The 19,246-nt window shown below is 51.5% G+C and overlaps 1 protein-coding gene across 1 annotated transcript in view; it reads right to left on the reverse strand.

Annotated features, from left to right (window-relative positions):
• The window catches only part of LOC119966620 (myosin-7-like), a 176,052-nt gene that overhangs the window by 136,510 nt on the left and 20,296 nt on the right, over positions 1-19,246 (reverse strand). Inside the window, exon 6 of the mRNA XM_038798621.1 lies at positions 5,011-5,038. Coding sequence (XP_038654549.1) covers positions 5,011-5,038 — 28 coding nt within the window. The remainder of the gene's footprint in view (positions 1-5,010; positions 5,039-19,246) is intronic.

Below are 19,246 nucleotides of genomic sequence, written 5' to 3' on the forward strand. Positions count from 1 at the left end.
CTCTGATTGGTTGCGGTGCCTCACTCTGATTAGATGCGGTGCCTCACTCTGATTGGTTGCGGTGCCTCACTCTGATTGGAGGAGGTGCCTCGCTCTGATTGGTTGCGGTGCCTCATTCTGATTGGATGCGGTGCCTCACTCTGATTGGATGTGGTGCCTCACTCTGATTAGATGCGGTGCCTCACTCTGATTGGATGCGGTGTCTCACTCTGATTAGATGCGGTGCCTCACTCTGATTGGATGCGGTGCCTTACTGTGATTGGATGCAGTGCCTCACTCTGATTGGATGAGGTGCCTAACTCTGATTGGATGCGGTGCCTCACTCTGATTGGTTGCGGTGCCTCACTCTGATTAGATGCGGTGCCTCACTCTGATTGGATGAGGTATCTCACTCTGATTGGATGAGATGTCTCGCTCTGATTGGATGAGGTATCTCACTCTGATTGGATGAGATATCTCACTCTGATTGGATGCTGTGCCTCACTCTGATTGGATGAGATATCCCACTCTGATTGCATGAGGAATCTCACTCTGATTGGATGCAGTGCCTCACTCTGATTGGATGAGGAATCTCACTCTGATTGGATGCGGTGCCTCACTCTGATTGGATGTGGTGCCTCACTCTGATTGGATGCGGTGCCTAACTCTGATTGGATGCGGTGCCTCACTCTGATTGGATGAGGTGCCTAACTCTGATTGGATGCGGTGCCTCACTCTGATTGGTTGCGGTGCCTCACTCTGATTAGATGCGGTGCCTCACTCTGATTGGATGAGGTATCTCACTCTGATTGGATGAGGTGCCTCACTCTGATTGGATGCAGGGCCTCACTCTGATTGGATGTTGGCCTCACTCTGATTGGATGCGGTGCCTCACTCCGATTGGATGTTGGGCCTCACTCTGATTGGATGCGGTGCCTCGCTCTGATTGGAGGAGGTGCCTCACTCTGATTGCAGGAGGTGCCTCACTCTGATTGGAGGAGGTGCCTCACTGTAATTGGATGCAGTGCTCACTCTGATTGGATGTTGGACCTCACTCTGATTGGATACGGTGCCTCGCTCTGATTGGAGGAGGTATCTCACTCTGATTAGATGCGGTGCCTCACTCTGATTGGATGCGGTGCCTCACTCTGATTGGATGCGGTGCCTCATTCTGATTGGATGCGGTTCCTCGCTCTGATTGGATGCGGTGCCTCACTCTGATTGGATGTTGGACCTCACTCTGATTGGATACGGTGCCTCGCTCTGATTGGATGTTGAGCCTCACTCTGATTGGATGAGGTATCTCACTCTGATTGGACGAGGTGCCTCACTCTGTTGGATGCAGTGCCTCACTCTGATTGGATGAGATATCCCACTCTGATTGCATGAGGAATCTCACTCTGATTGGATGCAGTGTCTCACTCTGATTGGATGAGATATCCCACTCTGATTGCATGAGGAATCTCACTCTGATTGGACGAGGTGCCTCACTCTGATTGCATGAGGAATCTCACTCTGATTGGATGCGGTGCCTAACTCTGATTGGATGCGGTGCCTCACTCTGATTGGATGCGGTTCCTCGCTCTGATTGGAGGAGGTGCCTCGCTCTGATTGGTTGCGGTGCCTCACTCTGATTAGATGCGGTGCCTCACTCTGATTGGTTGCGGTGCCTCACTCTGATTGGAGGAGGTGCCTCGCTCTGATTGGTTGCGGTGCCTCATTCTGATTGGATGCGGTGCCTCACTCTGATTGGATGCGGTGCCTCACTCTGATTAGATGCGGTGCCTCACTCTGATTGGATGCGGTGTCTCACTCTGATTAGATGCGGTGCCTCACTCTGATTGGATGCGGTGCCTCACTCTGATTGGATGCAGTGCCTCTGATTGGATGAGATGTCTCGCTCTGATTGGATGAGGTATCTCACTCTGATTGGATGAGATATCTCACTCTGATTGGATGCTGTGCCTCACTCTGATTGGATGAGATATCCCACTCTGATTGCATGAGGAATCTCACTCTGATTGGATGCAGTGCCTCACTCTGATTGGATGAGGTATCTCACTCTGATTGGATGAGATATCTCACTCTGATTGGATGCTGTGCCTCACTCCGATTGGATGAGATATCCCACTCTGATTGCATGAGGAATCTCACTCTGATTGGATGCAGTGCCTCACTCTGATTGGATGAGGAATCTCACTCTGATTGGATGCGGTGCCTCACTCTGATTGGATGCGGTGCCTCACTCTGATTGGATGCGGTGCCTAACTCTGATTGGATGCGGTGCCTCACTCTGATTGGATGAGGTGCCTAACTCTGATTGGATGCGGTGCCTCACTCTGATTGGTTGCGGTGCCTCACTCTGATTAGATGCGGTGCCTCACTCTGATTGGATGAGGTATCTCACTCTGATTGGATGAGGTGCCTCACTCTGATTGGATGCAGGGCCTCACTCTGATTGGATGTTGGCCTCACTCTGATTGGATGCGGTGCCTCACTCCGATTGGATGTTGGGCCTCACTCTGATTGGATGCGGTGCCTCGCTCTGATTGAAGGAGGTGCCTCACTCTGATTGCAGGAGGTGCCTCACTCTGATTGGAGGAGGTGCCTCACTGTGATTGGATGCAGTGCTCACTCTGATTGGATGTTGGACCTCACTCTGATTGGATACGGTGCCTAACTCTGATTGGAGGAGGTGCCTCACTCTGATTGGATGCGGTGCCTCGCTCTGATTGGAGGCGGTGCCTCGCTCTGATTGGTTGCGGTGCCTCACTCTGATTGGATGCGGTGCCTCACTCTGATTGGATGCGGTGCCTCACTCTGATTAGATGCGGTGCCTCACTCTGATTGGATGCGGTGCCTCACTCTGATTGGATGCGATGCCTCACTCTGATTGGATGCAGTGCCTCTGATTGGATGAGATGTCTCACTCTGATTGGATGAGGTATCTCACTCTGATTGGATGAGGTATCTCACTCTGATTGGATGCAGTGCCTCACTCTGATTGGATGCAGTGCCTCTGATTGGATGAGATGTCTCACTCTGATTGGATGAGGTATCTCACTCTGATTGCATGAGGAATCTCACTCTGATTGGATGCAGTGTCTCACTCTGTTTGAATGAGATATCCCACTCTGATTGCATGAGGAATCTCACTCTGATTGGACGAGGTGCCACACTCTGTTGGATGCGGTGCCTCACTCTGATTGGATGAGGTATCTCACTCTGATTGGATGCGGTGCCTAACTCTGATTGGATGCGGTGCCTCACTCTGATTGGTTGCGGTGCCTCACTCTGATTGGATGAGGTGCCTCACTCTGATTGGTTGCGGTGCCTCACTCTGATTGGATACGGTGCCTAACTCTGATTGGATGCGGTGCCTCACTCTGGTTGGATTCGGTGCCTCACTCTGATTGGATGCAGTGCCTCACTCTGATTGGATGAGGTGCCTAACTCTGATTGGATGCGGTGCCTCACTCTGATTGGTTGCGGTGCCTCACTCTGATTGGATGTTGGGCCTCACTCTGATTGGTTGCGGTGCCTCACTCTGATTGGTTGCGGTGCCTCACTCTGATTGGATGAGGTGCCTCACTCTGATTGGTTGCGGTGCCTCACTCTGATTGGATACGGTGCCTAACTCTGATTGGATGCGGTACCTCACTCTAATTGGATTTGGTGCCTCACTCTAATTGGATGCGGTGCCTCCCTCTGATTGGATGAGGTGCCTAACTCTGATTGGAGGAGGTGCCTCACTCTGATTGGATGCGGTGCCTCACTCTGATTGGATGAGGTATCTCACTCTGATTGGATGAGGTGCCTCACTCTGATTGGATGCAGGGCCTCACTTTGATTGGATGTTGGGCCTCACTCTGATTGGATGCGGTGCCTCACTCCGATTGGATGTTGGGCCTCACTCTGATTGGATGCGGTGCCTCGCTATGATTGGAGGAGGTGCCTCACTCTGATTGGAGGAGGTGCCTCACTCTGATTGGAAGAGGTGCCTCACTGTGATTGGATGTGGTGCCTCATTCTGATTGGATATGGCGCCTCGCTCTGATTGGACAACGTGCCTCAATTTGATTGGACGAGGTGCCTCACTCTAATTGGATGAGGTGCCTCACTCTGATTGGATGCGGTGCCACACTTTGATTGGATGCGGTGCCTCACTCTGATTGGATGCGGTGCCTCACTCTGATTGGATGCAGTGCTCACTCTGATTGGATGTTGGACCTCACTCTGATTGGATACGGTGCCTCGCTCTGATTGGATGTTGAGCCTCACTCTGATTGGATGAGGTATCTCACTCTGATTGGACGAGGTGCCTCACTCTGTTGGATGCAGTGCCTCACTCTGATTGGATGAGATATCCCACTCTGATTGCATGAGGAATCTCACTCTGATTGGATGCGGTGCCTCACTCTGATTGGATGCAGTGCTCACTCTGATTGGATGTTGGACCTCACTCTGATTGGATACGGTGCCTCGCTCTGATTGGAGGAGGTATCTCACTCTGATTAGATGAGGTGCCTCACTCTGATTGGCTGCGGTGCCTCACTCTGATTCGATGCGGTGCCTCACTCTGATTGGATGCAGTGCCTCACTCTGATTGGACGAGGTGCCTCGCTCTGATTGGATGCGGTGCCTCACTCTGATTGGATGCGGTGCCTCACTCTGATTGGATGCGGTGCCTCACTCTGATTGGACGCGGTGCCTCACTCTGATTGGATGCGGTGCCTCACACTGATTGGATGAGGTATCTCACTCTGATTGGATGAGGTGCCTCACTCTGATTGGATGCGGTGCCTCACTCTGATTGGACGAGGTGCCTCACTCTGATTGGATGCGGTGCCTCACTCTGATTGGATGCGGTGCATCACTCTGATTGGATGCGGTGCCTCACTCTGATTGGATGCGGTGCCTCACTCTGATTGGATGCGGTGCCTCACTCTGTTCCAAGAGACTGTTCAAAATGGATGATTTTAAATATACTGAGAATAATGTATCACTGAAACGATTTCTCAGGCGACTTACGTGATCAACATGGATTGGTTCTGACGATCTGGAATCAAAAAGAACATTGATTCAGAAATTTTTCAAACCTTTCCATAGAAATATCAAACGTGATGGGGCCTCGATCTACGGGAAGGGGAGGCCACAAACTCCAAAAGACTCAAAATGCAGAAATCATGTTGGTTTTAAGGGGAGAATCACTTTAACATCAGGCAGTTCTGTCTCCTTTGAAATGAAATAAAAATCGCTTATTGTCACGAGTAGGCTTCAATGAAGTTACTGTGAAAAGCCCCTAGTCGCCACATTCTGGCGCCTGTCCGGGGAGGCTGGTACGGGAATCGAACCGTGTTGCTGGCCTGCTTGTTCTGCTTTAAAAGCCAGCAATTTAGCCCAGTGAGCTAAACCAGCCCCCTTTGGGGACTGTCCCCAATCCTTGGGAAGTGGGTGGGTTAGGGTGGCGGGGTGTGGGGAGAGGCCAGTGATCAGTGTTTGAGGATGGTGTGGAAGTTGGCAATCAGGATAGAGGGGTAGATCAGGACTGGGGGTGGGTGCGGAACCTTAATTGAGGGGCCTGGGAATATCGCACCCACTCTTCCTGAGTCACAAGAAGTGTCTCCCTAAGGTACCTTGGAAACATATGTAACATGAGTTACATCCATCGGGTCTGGCAGATGGAATACAATGTTGACAAATGTGAGGTTATCCATTTTGGTAGGAATAACAGCAAACGGGATTATTATTTAAACGATAAAATATTAAAGCATGCCGCTGTTCAGAGAGACCTGGGTGTGCTAGTGCATGAGTCACAGAAGGTTGGTTTACAAGTGCAACAGGTGATTAAGAAGGCAAATGGAATTTTGTCCTTCATTGCTAGAGGGATGGAGTTTAAGACTAGGGAGGTTATGTTGCAATTGTATAAGGTGTTAGTGAGGCCACACCTGGAGTATTGTGTTCAGTTTTGGTCTCCTTACTTGAGAAAGGACGTACTGGCGCTGGAGGGTGTGCAGAGGAGATTCACTAGGTTAATCCCAGAGCTGAAGGGGTTGGATTATGAGGAGAGGTTGAGTAGACTGGGACTGTACTCGTTGGAATTTATAAGGATGAGGGGGGATCTTATAGAAACATTTAAAATTATGAAGGGAATAGATAGGATAGATGCGGGCAGGTTGTTTCCACTGGCGGGTGACAGCAGAACTAGGGGGCATAGCCTCAAAATAAGGGGAAGTAGATTTAGGACTGAGTTTAGGAGGAACTTCTTCACCCAAAGGGTTGTGAATCTATGGAATTCCTTGCCCAGTGAAGCAGTTGAGGCTCCTTCATTACATGTTTTTAAGGTAAAGATAGATAGTTTTTTGAAGAATAAAGGGATTAAGGGTTATGGTGTTCGGGCCGGAAAGTGGAGCTGAGTCCACAAAAGATCAGCCATGATCTAATTGAATGGCGGAGCAGGCTCGAGGGGCCAGATGGCCTACTCCTGCTCCTAGTTCTTATGTTCTTATGTTCTTATGAGTTAACTTCTAAAAGTCCTCTGCATGGGAACTTCATTTAAATATGTTGATCCCATATATTCACTGTGGGATATATAGGTGTGTGGTCTACCGCAGTTTGTCGTGGCCTCTTTAACCTGACCTTTCAGCCCATCCACCCCTCCTGCCCCTCAGCAGGGACAAATATCAAGGCCGATAATATTGACAAAATAAAAGCAGCTTTGCCAACTTCTGGACGAACCCCTGAGTTCAGCACAACCAGGAGGAAGAGGTTCCCGTTCCTACTTTGGGAAGGATTCCCAGACGGATTCAGGGAAAGATTTCCATTCCTGTTTGGAGAGAGATTCCCGTTCTGCTCGGGGAATGATTCCCTTTTCTGTTTGGAAAGAGAATCCCTGACCTATTGAGGGAGGCATTCGCACTCCTGTTGGGGAAGAGATTCCCATTCCTGTTTGGGAATGGGTGAGGAGTGTTCTCGTTTTCGGTTTACTCTGTGTGACATTAAGAAATAACTGAGTACCTGTGGTAGGCACCACTGATGTATATACTGTATATATATATATATATATGGGGTTTACGGTAAGGCCCCTGTACTACAGATACGGGGGTAGTCCCAGCCTGCTGGCTCCGCCCAGTAGGCGGAGTATAAATATGTGTGCTCCCCGTACAGCAGCCATTTCGCCAGCTGCTGTGGGAGGCCACACATCTCTGTGTAATAAAGCCTCGATTACATTCTACTCTCGCCTCGTCGTAATTGATAGTGCGTCAATTTATTACACACAGATTTTTCAGAGATGGACCTCCACATCAAGCCAGATCGCCTGCAGCTGCATCCTCAAGCAGACAACGCCAAAAAGGACTTAGAACATTGGCTAGCTTGCTTTGAAGCCTACATCGGGTCTGCACCAGATGCAATCCCAGAGGCACAGAAGCTCCAGATTCTGTACATGCGGCTGAGCTCCAACGTTTTTCCCCTCGTCCAGGACGCGCCGACCTACGAAGAGGCCATGGCGCTACTGAAGGGAAATTACGCTCAGCGGACTAACAAAATCTACACCTGGCATCTCCTCTCCACGCGGCGCCAACTTCCCGGTCAGCCTGTGGAAGATTTCTGGCGCGCCCTGCTCGCCCTAGTTAGAGACTGTGACTGCCAGGCCGTTTCAGCCACTGAACACTCAAACCTGTTGATGAGAGACGCGTTCGATACGGGCATAGGGTCTGACTACATTCGGCAGCGCCTCTGAGAAGGGGCCAGGCATGACCTTGCGGCGACCAACAAAACTAGCGCTCTCACTTACGGTCACATAACGCAACGTCCAGGCTTATTCCCCCGACCGCACGGCCCAACCCCCCTGTGCATCGTGGACCCCGCCGATGGCCACCCCATCATGGATCCCATCAGCGACCGCCCCCAGCCAACCCCACACCTGCGCCGCGTGGCAGCCAACCAATCCCGGGGCACCCAAATGCCCTCTGCAAGGCCTGTGGCAAGAAGGGACATTTCTCTGCAGCGTGCCAGTCCAGCTCAATCGCCGCTATTGTCCTGGCAGCCCCCACGTACGGCCAGTGGGCGCCGCCATCTTCTCCTCCTCAGACCACGTGCGGCCCGTGGGCGCCACCATCTTGCCTCCCTCAGAACCAATGGCCGCTGCCATCTTACCCGCCTCAGCACCCCTGCCCGTCGGGCACCTCATCAGGCCGCGCATCGCCTGCAACCGCCAACGACCAGCTGCGTCTCACCTTGGTCACGATTGACCAGTCTCGGCCACACAACCTCGCGACCGCTTCGGCAAAGGTGAAAGTCGACGGGCACGAGATCTCCTGCCTGCTGGACTCCGGGAGCACTGAGAGCTTCATTCACCCCGATACGGTAAGGCGCTACTCCCTCGCGGTACACCCCGCTAACCAGAGAATCTTCCTGGCCTCCGGATCCCACTCCGTGGCGATCCGGGGGTACTGCATCGCCACCCTCACTGCCCAGGGCGTGGAGTTCAGCGGCTTCCGCCTCTACGTCCTCCCCAACCTTTGCGCTGCCCTGCTACTCAGCCCTGGACTTCCAGTGCAACCTCCAGAGCCTAACCCTGAAATTCGGCGGGCCCCTACCACCCCTTACTGTTTGCGGCCTCGCGACCCTTAAGGTCGACCCGCCTTCCCTTTTTGCAAACCTAACCCCGGATTGCAAACCCGTCGCCACCAGGAGCAGATGGTACAGCGCCCAGGACAGGACCTTCATCAGGTCTGAGGTCCAGCGGCTGCTTCGGGAAGGTATCATCGAGGCCAGCAACAGTCCCTGAAGAGCTAAGTGGTTGTGGTGAAAACCGGGGAGAAAAATAGGATGGTCGTTGACTGCAGTCAGACCATCAATCGGTACACACAGCTCGACGCTTACCCCCTCCCACGCATATCTGATATGGTCCATCAGATTGCACAGTACCAGGTCTTCTCGACAGTGGACCTGAAATCTGCCGACCACCAGCTCCCCATCCGTAAGGCGGACCGCCCATACACTGCGTTTGAAGCAGACGGCCACCTTTACCATTTCCTTAGGGTCCCCTTCGGCGTCACTAACGGGGTCTCGGTTTTCCTACGGGAGATGGACCGAATGGTTGACCGATAGGGACTACGGGCCACTTTCCCATACCTGGACAATGTCACCATCTGCGGCCATGACCAGCAGGACCACGAAGCCAACCTTTCCAAATTTCTCCACATCGCCACTCTCCTCAACCTCACGTATAACAAGGAGAAGTGCCTGTTCAGCACGAACTGCTTAGCCATCCTCGGCTTTGTGGTCCAGAACGGAGTTCTGGGGCCCGACCCCGACCACATGCGCCCCCTCATGGAGCTTCCCCTCCCCCACTGCCCCAAGGCCCTCAAACGATGCCTGGGGTTCTTTTCTTACTACGCCCAGTGGGTCCCAAACTATGCGGACAAGGCCCGCCCACTCATTCAATCCACCGTTTTTCCCCTGACGGCCGAAGCTCCCCGGGCCTTCAACCGTATCAAGGCCGACATCGGCAAGGCCGCGATGCACGCGGTCGACGAGACGCTCCCCTTCCAAGTCGAGAGCGATGCATCAGACATCGCTCTGGCCGCCACCCTCAACCAGGCAGGCAGGCCCATGGCATTCTTTTCCCCCACCCTCCATGCCTCCGAAATTCGGCACTCCTCCGTCGAAAAGGAGGCCCAGGCTATGGTTGAAGCTGTGCGACATTGGATCAGCTCTCCACCTACAACTACGAGATTTTGTATCGCCCCGGTAAGCTCAACCGTAAGCCCCCCAATGCCCTATCCCGAGGTACATGTGCAAGCGCACAAGTGGACCGACTACGGACTCCGCACGACAATCTCTGTCACCCAGGGGTCACCTGTTTTTACCATTTCATCAAGGCCCGCAACCTGCCCTACTCCATTGAGGAAGTCAGGCTAATCACAGAGACTGCCAGGTCTGCGCGGAGTGTAATCCGCACTTCTACCGGCCAGACCGTGCGTGCCTGGTGAAGGCCTCCCGCCCCTTTGAACGCCTCAAAGGGCCCCTCCCCTCCACCGACCGAAACACGTACTTCCTCAGTGTAGTCAACGAATATTCCCGATTCCTCTTCGCCATCCCATGCCCCGACATGCGTCTGCCACCGTCATCAAAGCCCTCAACACCATCTTCGCTCTGTTCGGTTTCCCCGCCTACGTCCACAGTGACCGGGAATCCTCATTTATGAGCGATGAGCTGCGCCAGTACCTGCTCAACAGGGGCATTGCCTCGATCAGGACGGTCAGCTACAACCCCAGGGGAAACGGGCAGGTGGAATGGAAGAATGGGACGGTCTGGAGGGCCGTCCAGCTGGCCCTACGGTCCAGAAATCTCCCGGCCTCCCGCTGGCAGGAGGTCCTCCCCGACACCCTTCACGCCACTCGGTCGCTCCTGTGCACCGCGACTAACGGAACTCCCCATTAACGTCTCTTTGCCTTCCCCAGGAAGTCCACCTCCGGGGTTTCACTCCCAACGTGGCTGGCAGCTCCAGGACCCGTCCTCCTCCGTAGACACGTGCGACTCCACAAGGCGGACTCGTTGCTTGAGAGGGTACAGCTACTCCACGCAAACCCGCAGCACGCTTACATAGCGTACCCCGACGCCACCAAGACACAGTCTCCCTCAAAGACCTGGCAACAGCTGGTTCGCCACCCCCCCCCTGCATCCGCGCCACCCTCCCTTCCCCCGGCACACCCCACCGCAGCCCCCGCTCCAGGACAATCCGTCCTCCCCTTGCTCCCACCCAGGGATGAAGAGGATTTTGACACGCTCCCGGAGTCACTGAAGACAAAGCCGATGCCTGAGTCGCCACCAGCACTGCGGCACTCTCAACGGCAAATCAAGGCACCGGACCTCCTGAATTTGTAATATTCCCTGTGATTTTTAAACGCAACTTGTATGTATATAGTTCTCCACCAGCCCCGCTGGACTCATTTTTTAACGGGGGTGAATGTGGTAGTCACCACTGATGTATATACTGTATATATATATATATATGTGGGTTTTACGGTAAGGCCCCTGTACTACAGGTATGGGGGTAGATCCCTGCCTGCTGGCTCCGCCCAGTAGGCAGAGTATAAATATGTGTGCTCCCAGTACAGCAGCCATTTCGTCAGCTGGTGCAGGAGGCCACACATCTCTGTGTAATAAAGCCTCGATTACATTCTACTCTGGTCTCATCATAATTGATAGTGCATCAGTGCCCACGGACACAACAAAGTCAGCGGGAACTGGCATCGTACCAGCTGCCGTGCTGAAGACCTGCCCACCAGCCGCTCTTTAGCCAATCGACATAGAGCTTTGCAGGCATAAACCGGCCATTTGGCACTTACACTTACACTCAAGAATCTTCTGTTCCCTTCTTCCTCATGTACTTTCTGAACTTTCCCTAAATGCATCAATGCTTTATTCACCTCAAGCATTCCCTTTGGCAACAGGTTCCTCCTTCTGATCGCTCTCTGGTGAATGAAATCCTCCTGAAATCCTTTCTGGAATTATTAGTAATTGTCTTCGATTCAGCTCCTCACAGTTTGGACATCCCCAGAAGTATAAACATCTATTTTATGTCCACCCTCTCAAACTCTCATTATCTTAAAAACCTCTGAGATACCACCCCTCCGTCTCCTCTTTCTGGAGCCCCAGACGGTGCTGAGAAGTATAACCTCTCCATTTGGTATTGTCCTTGTCAATCCTCCGGGGTTTAGAAAAATGACAGGTGATCTCATTGAAATGTCAAAGATTTAGACGGGGCTTGATAGGGTAGATGCTGAAAGATTGGCCGGGATTTTCCATTCAGGAGACTTGGGCTAGATTCTCCGATTGCCGATGCTAAAATTGAATTCGGAAATTGGCTGGAGAATCTGTTTTGACGCCACAATCGGGGCCGCCATTTTGCGGACGCTCCGCTCCCTCCAAAACGGCATCATCAGTGAGTAGGCCGCACTCCATTGGGATGACTCAGGACGTCACCTGAAGGCCCTCTCCCGATGCTCCGCACCCGATGGGCCGACTTCCCGACGGTGTGGGGCGCGTGTGCTCTCAGCTTTCAGAGACCCCGCGTGGTGACAGCACAGCCACAGTCGGGGAGGGGGGGGTCATTCGCTGGCCAGGGGGGTCTTCAGTGGGGGCTGGGGGAACTGGTGGGGGTTGGTCTGGGGCTGCTGAGGAGGGTTACAGAGGGGGCACTGTCTGGCACGCCTGGCCTACGTGCGTCCGGTGCCATGTTGTACGACGCAATCGCCTCAGGTCGGCACTGTGCGCATGCGCGGCCATGGACTTGGCAATTCTCCGGCCATATCTGCAGGTAAAGCTGGGGGCTTTACATGGCGTGGCTGCTAGTTCCCCCCCCCCCCCCCCCCCCCACCGGACGGAGCATCGGTGCGGGGGCGACCCAACTTTTTGGTTGGAAGACTAGACACATGCTCCGGACATAGCCTCAAAATCAGAGACTCCAGTCCTATGTTCTCCACCAGAGCTGAGTCGCACCTGACTTGTGCTCATTACTTCCGGAAACAAGTCACAATCCTTAGCCACGCAAATTTATGCACGGCAGGAATTGCCAGGGATTCCCTTGCCACTTCCTGCTATTGTGCAGCCTGTAAACAATATGTGGCGGCTGGGGGCCCCCACTTTCCCAGGAGCTGTCAATCATAGCTAGATGTTCAGAAACATTGTGGTTAGTTTCACAGCTGGGTACTTCAAAGTCCATTGCCATGATTGACACCTCCTGCACCAGGTCAAAGACAGTTAAGTGATTTCTACAGAAAAAAAAGATAATAATAGTAATCTTTATTGTCACAAGTTGGCTAACATTAACACTGCAGTGAAGTTACTGTGAAAAGCCCGTATGTTTCACCGCTGAGTACTTTAAAGCCACTAGTGAAGGGAGATGGAAACAATGCAAACAGCTGGGGGTTGTATGGAAGCTGTCAATCAGAGCCTAGTAAAATCAATATCGCAGAGAAATAAATGAAAGGCTTACAGATCAAAGATTAAACACAGCTGTCTGGTTTTCTCTTACCAGGAATTGACAGGTGCTGCTTCCTGTGTCTGAGCCAGAAGGTGTATTGCCCAGGTGAGTGTTAAAGTAGTGTTTTTTTTCTGTATTCTGTTTAACACTGGATTCTCCGCCTGGTCGCGAATCACCCTTCCGGCACCGTGAAGCGGAGAATCCAACCATTGTTTCCATTGGCTGGAACACAGGGCATGGTCTCAGGGTCAGGGGTCAAACATTAGAACTGCGCATAGGGGAAATTTCCTCACTCAAAGGGTCATGAATCTTTACAGTTCTTCACACAAGAGATTTGTTCTTCCTCCACTGTTGAATATGCTTAAAGCAAAGATAGACATGGAATCAAGGGATATGAGCAATGGAGGAAGGGGAGCGAATGCCAAGTGGAGTTCAAGCTTCCATGCCCAGGAAAGGCACTTCATGTTCATAATTTTACAGGTGGGGGCAGCACGGTGGCGCAGTGGGTTAGCACTGCTGCCTCACAGCACCGAGGTCCCAGGTTCGATCCCGGCTCTGGGTCACTGTCCGTGTGGAGTTTGCACATTCTCCCCGTGTTTGTGTGGGTCTCACCCCCACAACCCAAAGATGTGCAGGTTAGGTGAATTGGCCACGCTAAATTGCCCCTTAATTGGAAAAAATGAATTGTATACTCTAAATTTATTTTAAAAAATAATTTTACAGGTGGTCTGAGCTCATATGGAAGCTTCTGCGACTGTCTCTGAATTATTTTGGGCAGCACGGTAGCATTGTGGATAGCACAATTGCTTCACAGCTCCAGGGTCCCAGGTTCGATTCCGGCTTGGGTCACTGTCTGTGCGGAGTCTGCACATCCTCCCCGTGTGTGAGTGGGTTTCCTCCGGGTGCTCCGGTTTCCTCCCACAGTCCAAAGATGTGCAGGTTAGGTGGATTGGCCATGATAAATTGCCCTTAGTGTCCAGAATTGCCCTTCATGTTGGGTGGGGTTACTGGGTTGTGGGGATAGGGTGGAGTTGTTGACCTCGGGTAGGGTGCTCTTTCCAAGAGCCAGTACAGACTCGATGGGCCGAATGGCCTCCTGCTGCACTGTAAATTCTATGATAATCTATGGCTTACAACAAAAACTGATGAACTGTTAAGATGCTGCCAAAGGGTCAGGTGACTCTTGCTTATTTAACACAGATGACCACGCTCCCAGAAATTCCCGAATTGGGCACTTTCCCCAGAATGGGTTTACCAAGGTGAATGTTATCAGTAGAATTCATACCTGCCATTTTTCAAAGTTTATTCATACAAGAGCAATGGAATGTATGTCTCCAGGTTTGCAATTCAACAGAAGAAAGCTGGTAGGTGATGAGACAAATTATCCGCAAGATAAATTTGAAAAACCACCATCTATTTCCTATTGTATATCAATGAGGCTTTTAAATTTAAATTAATCTGGGTGGACAATGCCAATGGTCATGTGACTGAAACTGGCTTCTGATATTGGATTGGATTTACATTGGTTTGGGTTTGTTTATTGTCACGTGTACTGAGGCACAGTGAAAAGTATTTTTCTGTGAGCAGCTCAAACAGATCATTAAGTACATGGGAAGAAAAGGAAAGTGTAGAATATAAAAGTGGGCAGCACGGCAGCACAGTGGTTAGCACAGTTGCTTCACAGCTCCAGGGTCCCAGGTTCGATTCCGGCTTGGGTCACTGTCTGTGCGGAGTCTGCACGTTCTCCCCGTGTCTGCATGGGTTTCCTCCGAGTGCTCCGGTTTCCTCCCACAGTCCAAAGATGTGCAGGTTAGGTGGATTGGCCATCATAAATTGCCCTTAGTGTGCAAAAAGGCTGGGTGGGGTTCCTGAGATACAGGGGTAGGGTGGAGGCGTGAACTTAAGGGGGGTGCGCTTTACAAGGGCCGGTGCAGACTCGATGTCCTGAATGGCTTCTTCTGCACTGTAAATTCCATGATAATCAGGTCAGTCCAGAAGAGGGTCGTTTCGGACTCTGGCAACAGCGGGGAAGAAGCTGTTTTTGAATCTGTTTGTGCGTGTTCCCAGACCTTTGTATCTCCTGAGATCCTTTATTAGCCACAGAATCAGGAAAGACCCGGGAAGATTGTAGAAGAAAACGGATAGGACAGGAGCTGCAGAGAAAGACTGTGCCCTCTTTGAGTTTTGAGAACTATTGGTCATCAGCCAGTTGGAATTAGCTACAATTCACTATGCAACCAAAGTATTTAATCTATCAATCTCTACCTTAAACATAGGGCGCAGTTAAACATTGGTGGGTAACCCTTTCCATTGATCCAGCAGCCAGCTCGAGGACACCGGAGCTGCTGCCCCAGTGCTTGGGAAAGGGGCCTTCAGGGGGTCCAGAGGGATCTATATTGGGCTCACCGTTGGGCCGGGGGAAGGTGAGGGGCTTTGTGCCTGTGAGGCCTTTAAGCCATCTCTAAATATTGTGGCGAGCCGTAACAGGGGCAACAACAGCTGCAGCCTGTCTGTCCAAAACACTCCTAGGACGGAGCCCTGTTGCTGCTTCTCTCCTGAAAATAATTTCCACCCCCTTTAACTGTGAGCGACCTCTAGCTTCACAGCTGAAGACTATCTCAAATGCGGAATTAGTCTTGTTAATTGTGGGAACAGTTCAGGCTCTTGAACTCTCAAGTGCCTCCTCAAAGACACAGGTGCCCATGTCTCAGAGGGTGATTAGTGAACTGGATGTCCGGTAAGCTTTGATGCCTGAACAAGTGGGCCTGAACTCGAGGAGTGTCAGCACCACAGAGGCAGCAGCCAACAATCAAACACTAAAGAACGGGGCTTCAGCACTGGGGACCCTCTCACAGCCAAAGGGGAAGGTTCTGGGGACACTTAAAGGCCTGAAGGTCGATAAGTCACCTGGACCAGATGGACTACACCCCACGGTTCTAAAAGAGATAGCTGAGGAGATTTCAGGAATCGCTGGAGGCAGGAAGGGTCCCAGATGACTGGAAAGTGGCCAATGTAACACCGCCATTTAAGAAGGGAGGGAGGCAGAAGACGAGAAATTATAGGCCGGTCTGTCTGACTTCAGTCATTGGTAAGGTTTTAGAGTCCATTATTAAAGAGGAGCAGAATTAGGCCACTCGGCCCATCAAGTCTGCTTCGCCATTCAATCATGGCTGATATTTTCTCATCCCCATTCTCCACCTTTCTCCTCATAACCCCTGATCCCCTTATTAATCAAGAACCTATCTATCTCTGTCTTAAAGACACTCAGTGATTTGGCCTCCACAGCCTTCTGAGGCAAAGTGCTCCACAGATGACAGTCTAATTCCGTTTGAATGCTTCGATTGAACCTGCCTGCACCACACTCTCAGGCAGCGTGTTCCAGAACCTAACTGCACACTGAAAGTTTGTCCTCATTTCTCTTTTGCCAAATAATGACAGGCCACACCTCTGCGGCAAAGAGTTCCACAGATTCTCCACCCTCTGGCTGAAGAAATTCCTCCTCGTCTCTGTTTTAAAGGATCGTTCCTTTAATCTGAGATTGTGTCCTCTGGTTCTCGTTTTTCCTACAAGTGGAAACATCCTCTCCACGTCCACTCTATCCAGGCCTCGCAGTATCCTGTAAGTTTCAATAAGATCCCCCCATCATGAAAAGATCAGCCATGATCTCATTGAATGGCGGAGCAGGCTCGAGGGGCCAGATGGCCTACTCCTGCTCCTAGTTCTTATGTTCTTATCATCCTTCTAAACTTCAATGAATACAGACCCAGAGTCCTCAACCGTTCCCCATACGACAAGTTCTTCATTCCAGGGATCATTCTTGTGAACTTCCTCTGGACCCTTTCCAAGGCCAGCACATCCTTCCTTAGATACAGGGCCCAAACTGCTCACAATACTCCAAATGGGATCTGACCAGAACCTTATATAGCCTCAGAAGTCCATTCCTGGTCTTGTATTCTAGCCCTCTCGACATGAATGCAAACATTGCATTTGCCTTCTTAACTGCCGACTGAACCTGCACGTTAACCTTAAGTGAATCATGAACAAGGATTCCCAAGTCCCTTTGTGTTCCTGATTTCCTAAGCATTTCCCCATTTAGAAACTAGTCTGTGCCTCCATTTCTCCTTTCAAAGTGCATAACCTCACACTTTTCCACATTGTATTCCATCTTCCACTTCTTTGCCCACTCTCCGAGCCTGTCCAAATCCTTCTGCAGCTCCCCCCCCACCTCCCCCCCCACCCTTCCGCTTCCTCAATGCTACCTGTCCCTCTACAGATCTTTGTATCACCTGCAATCTTAGCAACAGTGCCTTCAATTCCTTCTTCCAGATTATTAATGTATATTGTGAAAAGTTGTGGTCCCAGCACAGACCCCTGAGGTACACCACTAGTCACCGGCTGCCATCCTGAAAAAGACCCCTTTATCCCCACTCTCTGCCTTCTGCCAGTCAGCCAATCCTCTATCCATGCCAGGATCACCATGCCATTGGGGGGCCTCACGGTAGCATGGTGGTTAGCATCAATGCTTCACAGCTCCAGGGTCCCAGGTTCGATTCCCGGCTGGGTCACTGTCTGTGTGGAGTCTGCACGTCCTCCCCGTTTGTGCGTGGGTTTCCTCCGGGTGCTCCGGTTTCCTTCCACAGTCCAAAGATGTGCGGGTTAGGTGGATTGGCTATGCTAAATTGCCCGTAGTGTAAGGTTAATGGGGGGGATTGTTGGTTTACGGGTATACGGGTTACGTGGGTTTAAGTAGGGTGATCATTGCTCGGCACAACATCGAGGGCCGAAGGGCCTGTTCTGTGCTGTACTGTTCTATGTATCTATGTTCTATGTATCTATGTATCTTACCCTTAACACCATGGACTCTTAACCTATTTAACAGTCTCCCATGCGGCACCTTGTCAAAGGCCTTCTGGAAATCTAAATAAACATGTCCACTGGTTCCCCTTTGTCTAACTTCCTTGTTACCTCCTCAAAGAACTCTAACAGATTTGTCAGACATGACCTCCCTTTGACAAAGCCGTGCTGACTCCGTCCTATTTTACCATGCACTTCCAAGTACTCTGCGATTTCATCTTTAATAATGGACTCTAAGATCTTACCAATGACCGAAGTCAGGCTAACCAGCCTATAATTTCCTGTCTTCTGCCTCCCTCCCTTCTTAAACAGTGCTGTTACATTAGCCACCTTCCAGTCCTCTGGGATCCTCCCGGCCTCCAGTGATTCCTGAAAGATCATCACCAATGCCTTCCAGTTCCCCCAAAACCTTCTCCTTAGTGATGGCCACTGGATTCTCCTGTGCCCCATGGTTCTCCCGGAGCTCTGGCATCCCACTGGTGTCTTCCAATGTGAAGGCTGATGTAGAGTAACTATTCAGTTCCTCTTCCATGTCTTTGTTGGTCACTGCTGTCTCCTCGGGCAACTGTGCGATCTCCAGGGCCTGTTCCTCTTTGGGGATGAGGACTCAGTTCTTTGGACTCCTCACCTCAACTTCACCTTTTCCCTCTTATTATGGGCTATCTTCTCTTGCAAGGACAAAGAGAGCCACACGATTGATGGGTCAGGGGGGTCTATAGCAGGTGGTATGCGTGGGCACCGCACCTAGACACAAAGGGGTTGTGATGGTGGGTGCCAGGGTTCTGAGGTACAAGCTTGAAGATCGGATGTTGGGATGGAGCGAGGTGTCAGCCAGTTGACTGGGGGGAGGGGGGGGGGTATTGGGAAATTGAGGCTTGGTAGCAGGACTGATGCCAGGAGAGAGGTGGTAACTGAACCATGCAGCTCGTTGGAGATCATTTATCTACTCCTGACTATGGACAGTGACCCTCCTGGTCATACTGACAGCTGCTGCCACTGCCCCCCTGCTGCCACTGCACCCCCCCTCCCCCCTCCCCAGCAAGTATTGTTGACCTTGATGCTGATTCTACAACCCGCTCAGGGAACAGGGTCAAGAAGCCTGGTCAGGTCGGCATCGCCAAGCTTGTTGACTGGGAGTGAGTGGTGAGGGAGCATCTAAAAGCATCTCCCCCTTGTTGCCGGTGAGCAGCTGAGGTGCGAGTCGGGCGAATCAGACAGCGAAGGAGCCAGGCACGTCGAGATTCACGTGGGGGGCTCACTTTTGGGGCTAAGTACGGTAGAATACAGGCTGCGATCTCGCCAATGCGGCCAACAAGAAACATCCCGCCGAACCCACCCAAAATGCCACTTTGAAATAAAGGCAAATATTCCATTCCTAATAGCTCGCTGCACCTGCCTGTTAACCTTCAGTGATTTATG

Source organism: Scyliorhinus canicula, chromosome 5 (genome assembly GCF_902713615.1).
Source record: "Scyliorhinus canicula chromosome 5, sScyCan1.1, whole genome shotgun sequence".
In the NCBI taxonomy this organism is placed as follows: Eukaryota; Metazoa; Chordata; class Chondrichthyes; order Carcharhiniformes; family Scyliorhinidae; genus Scyliorhinus; species Scyliorhinus canicula.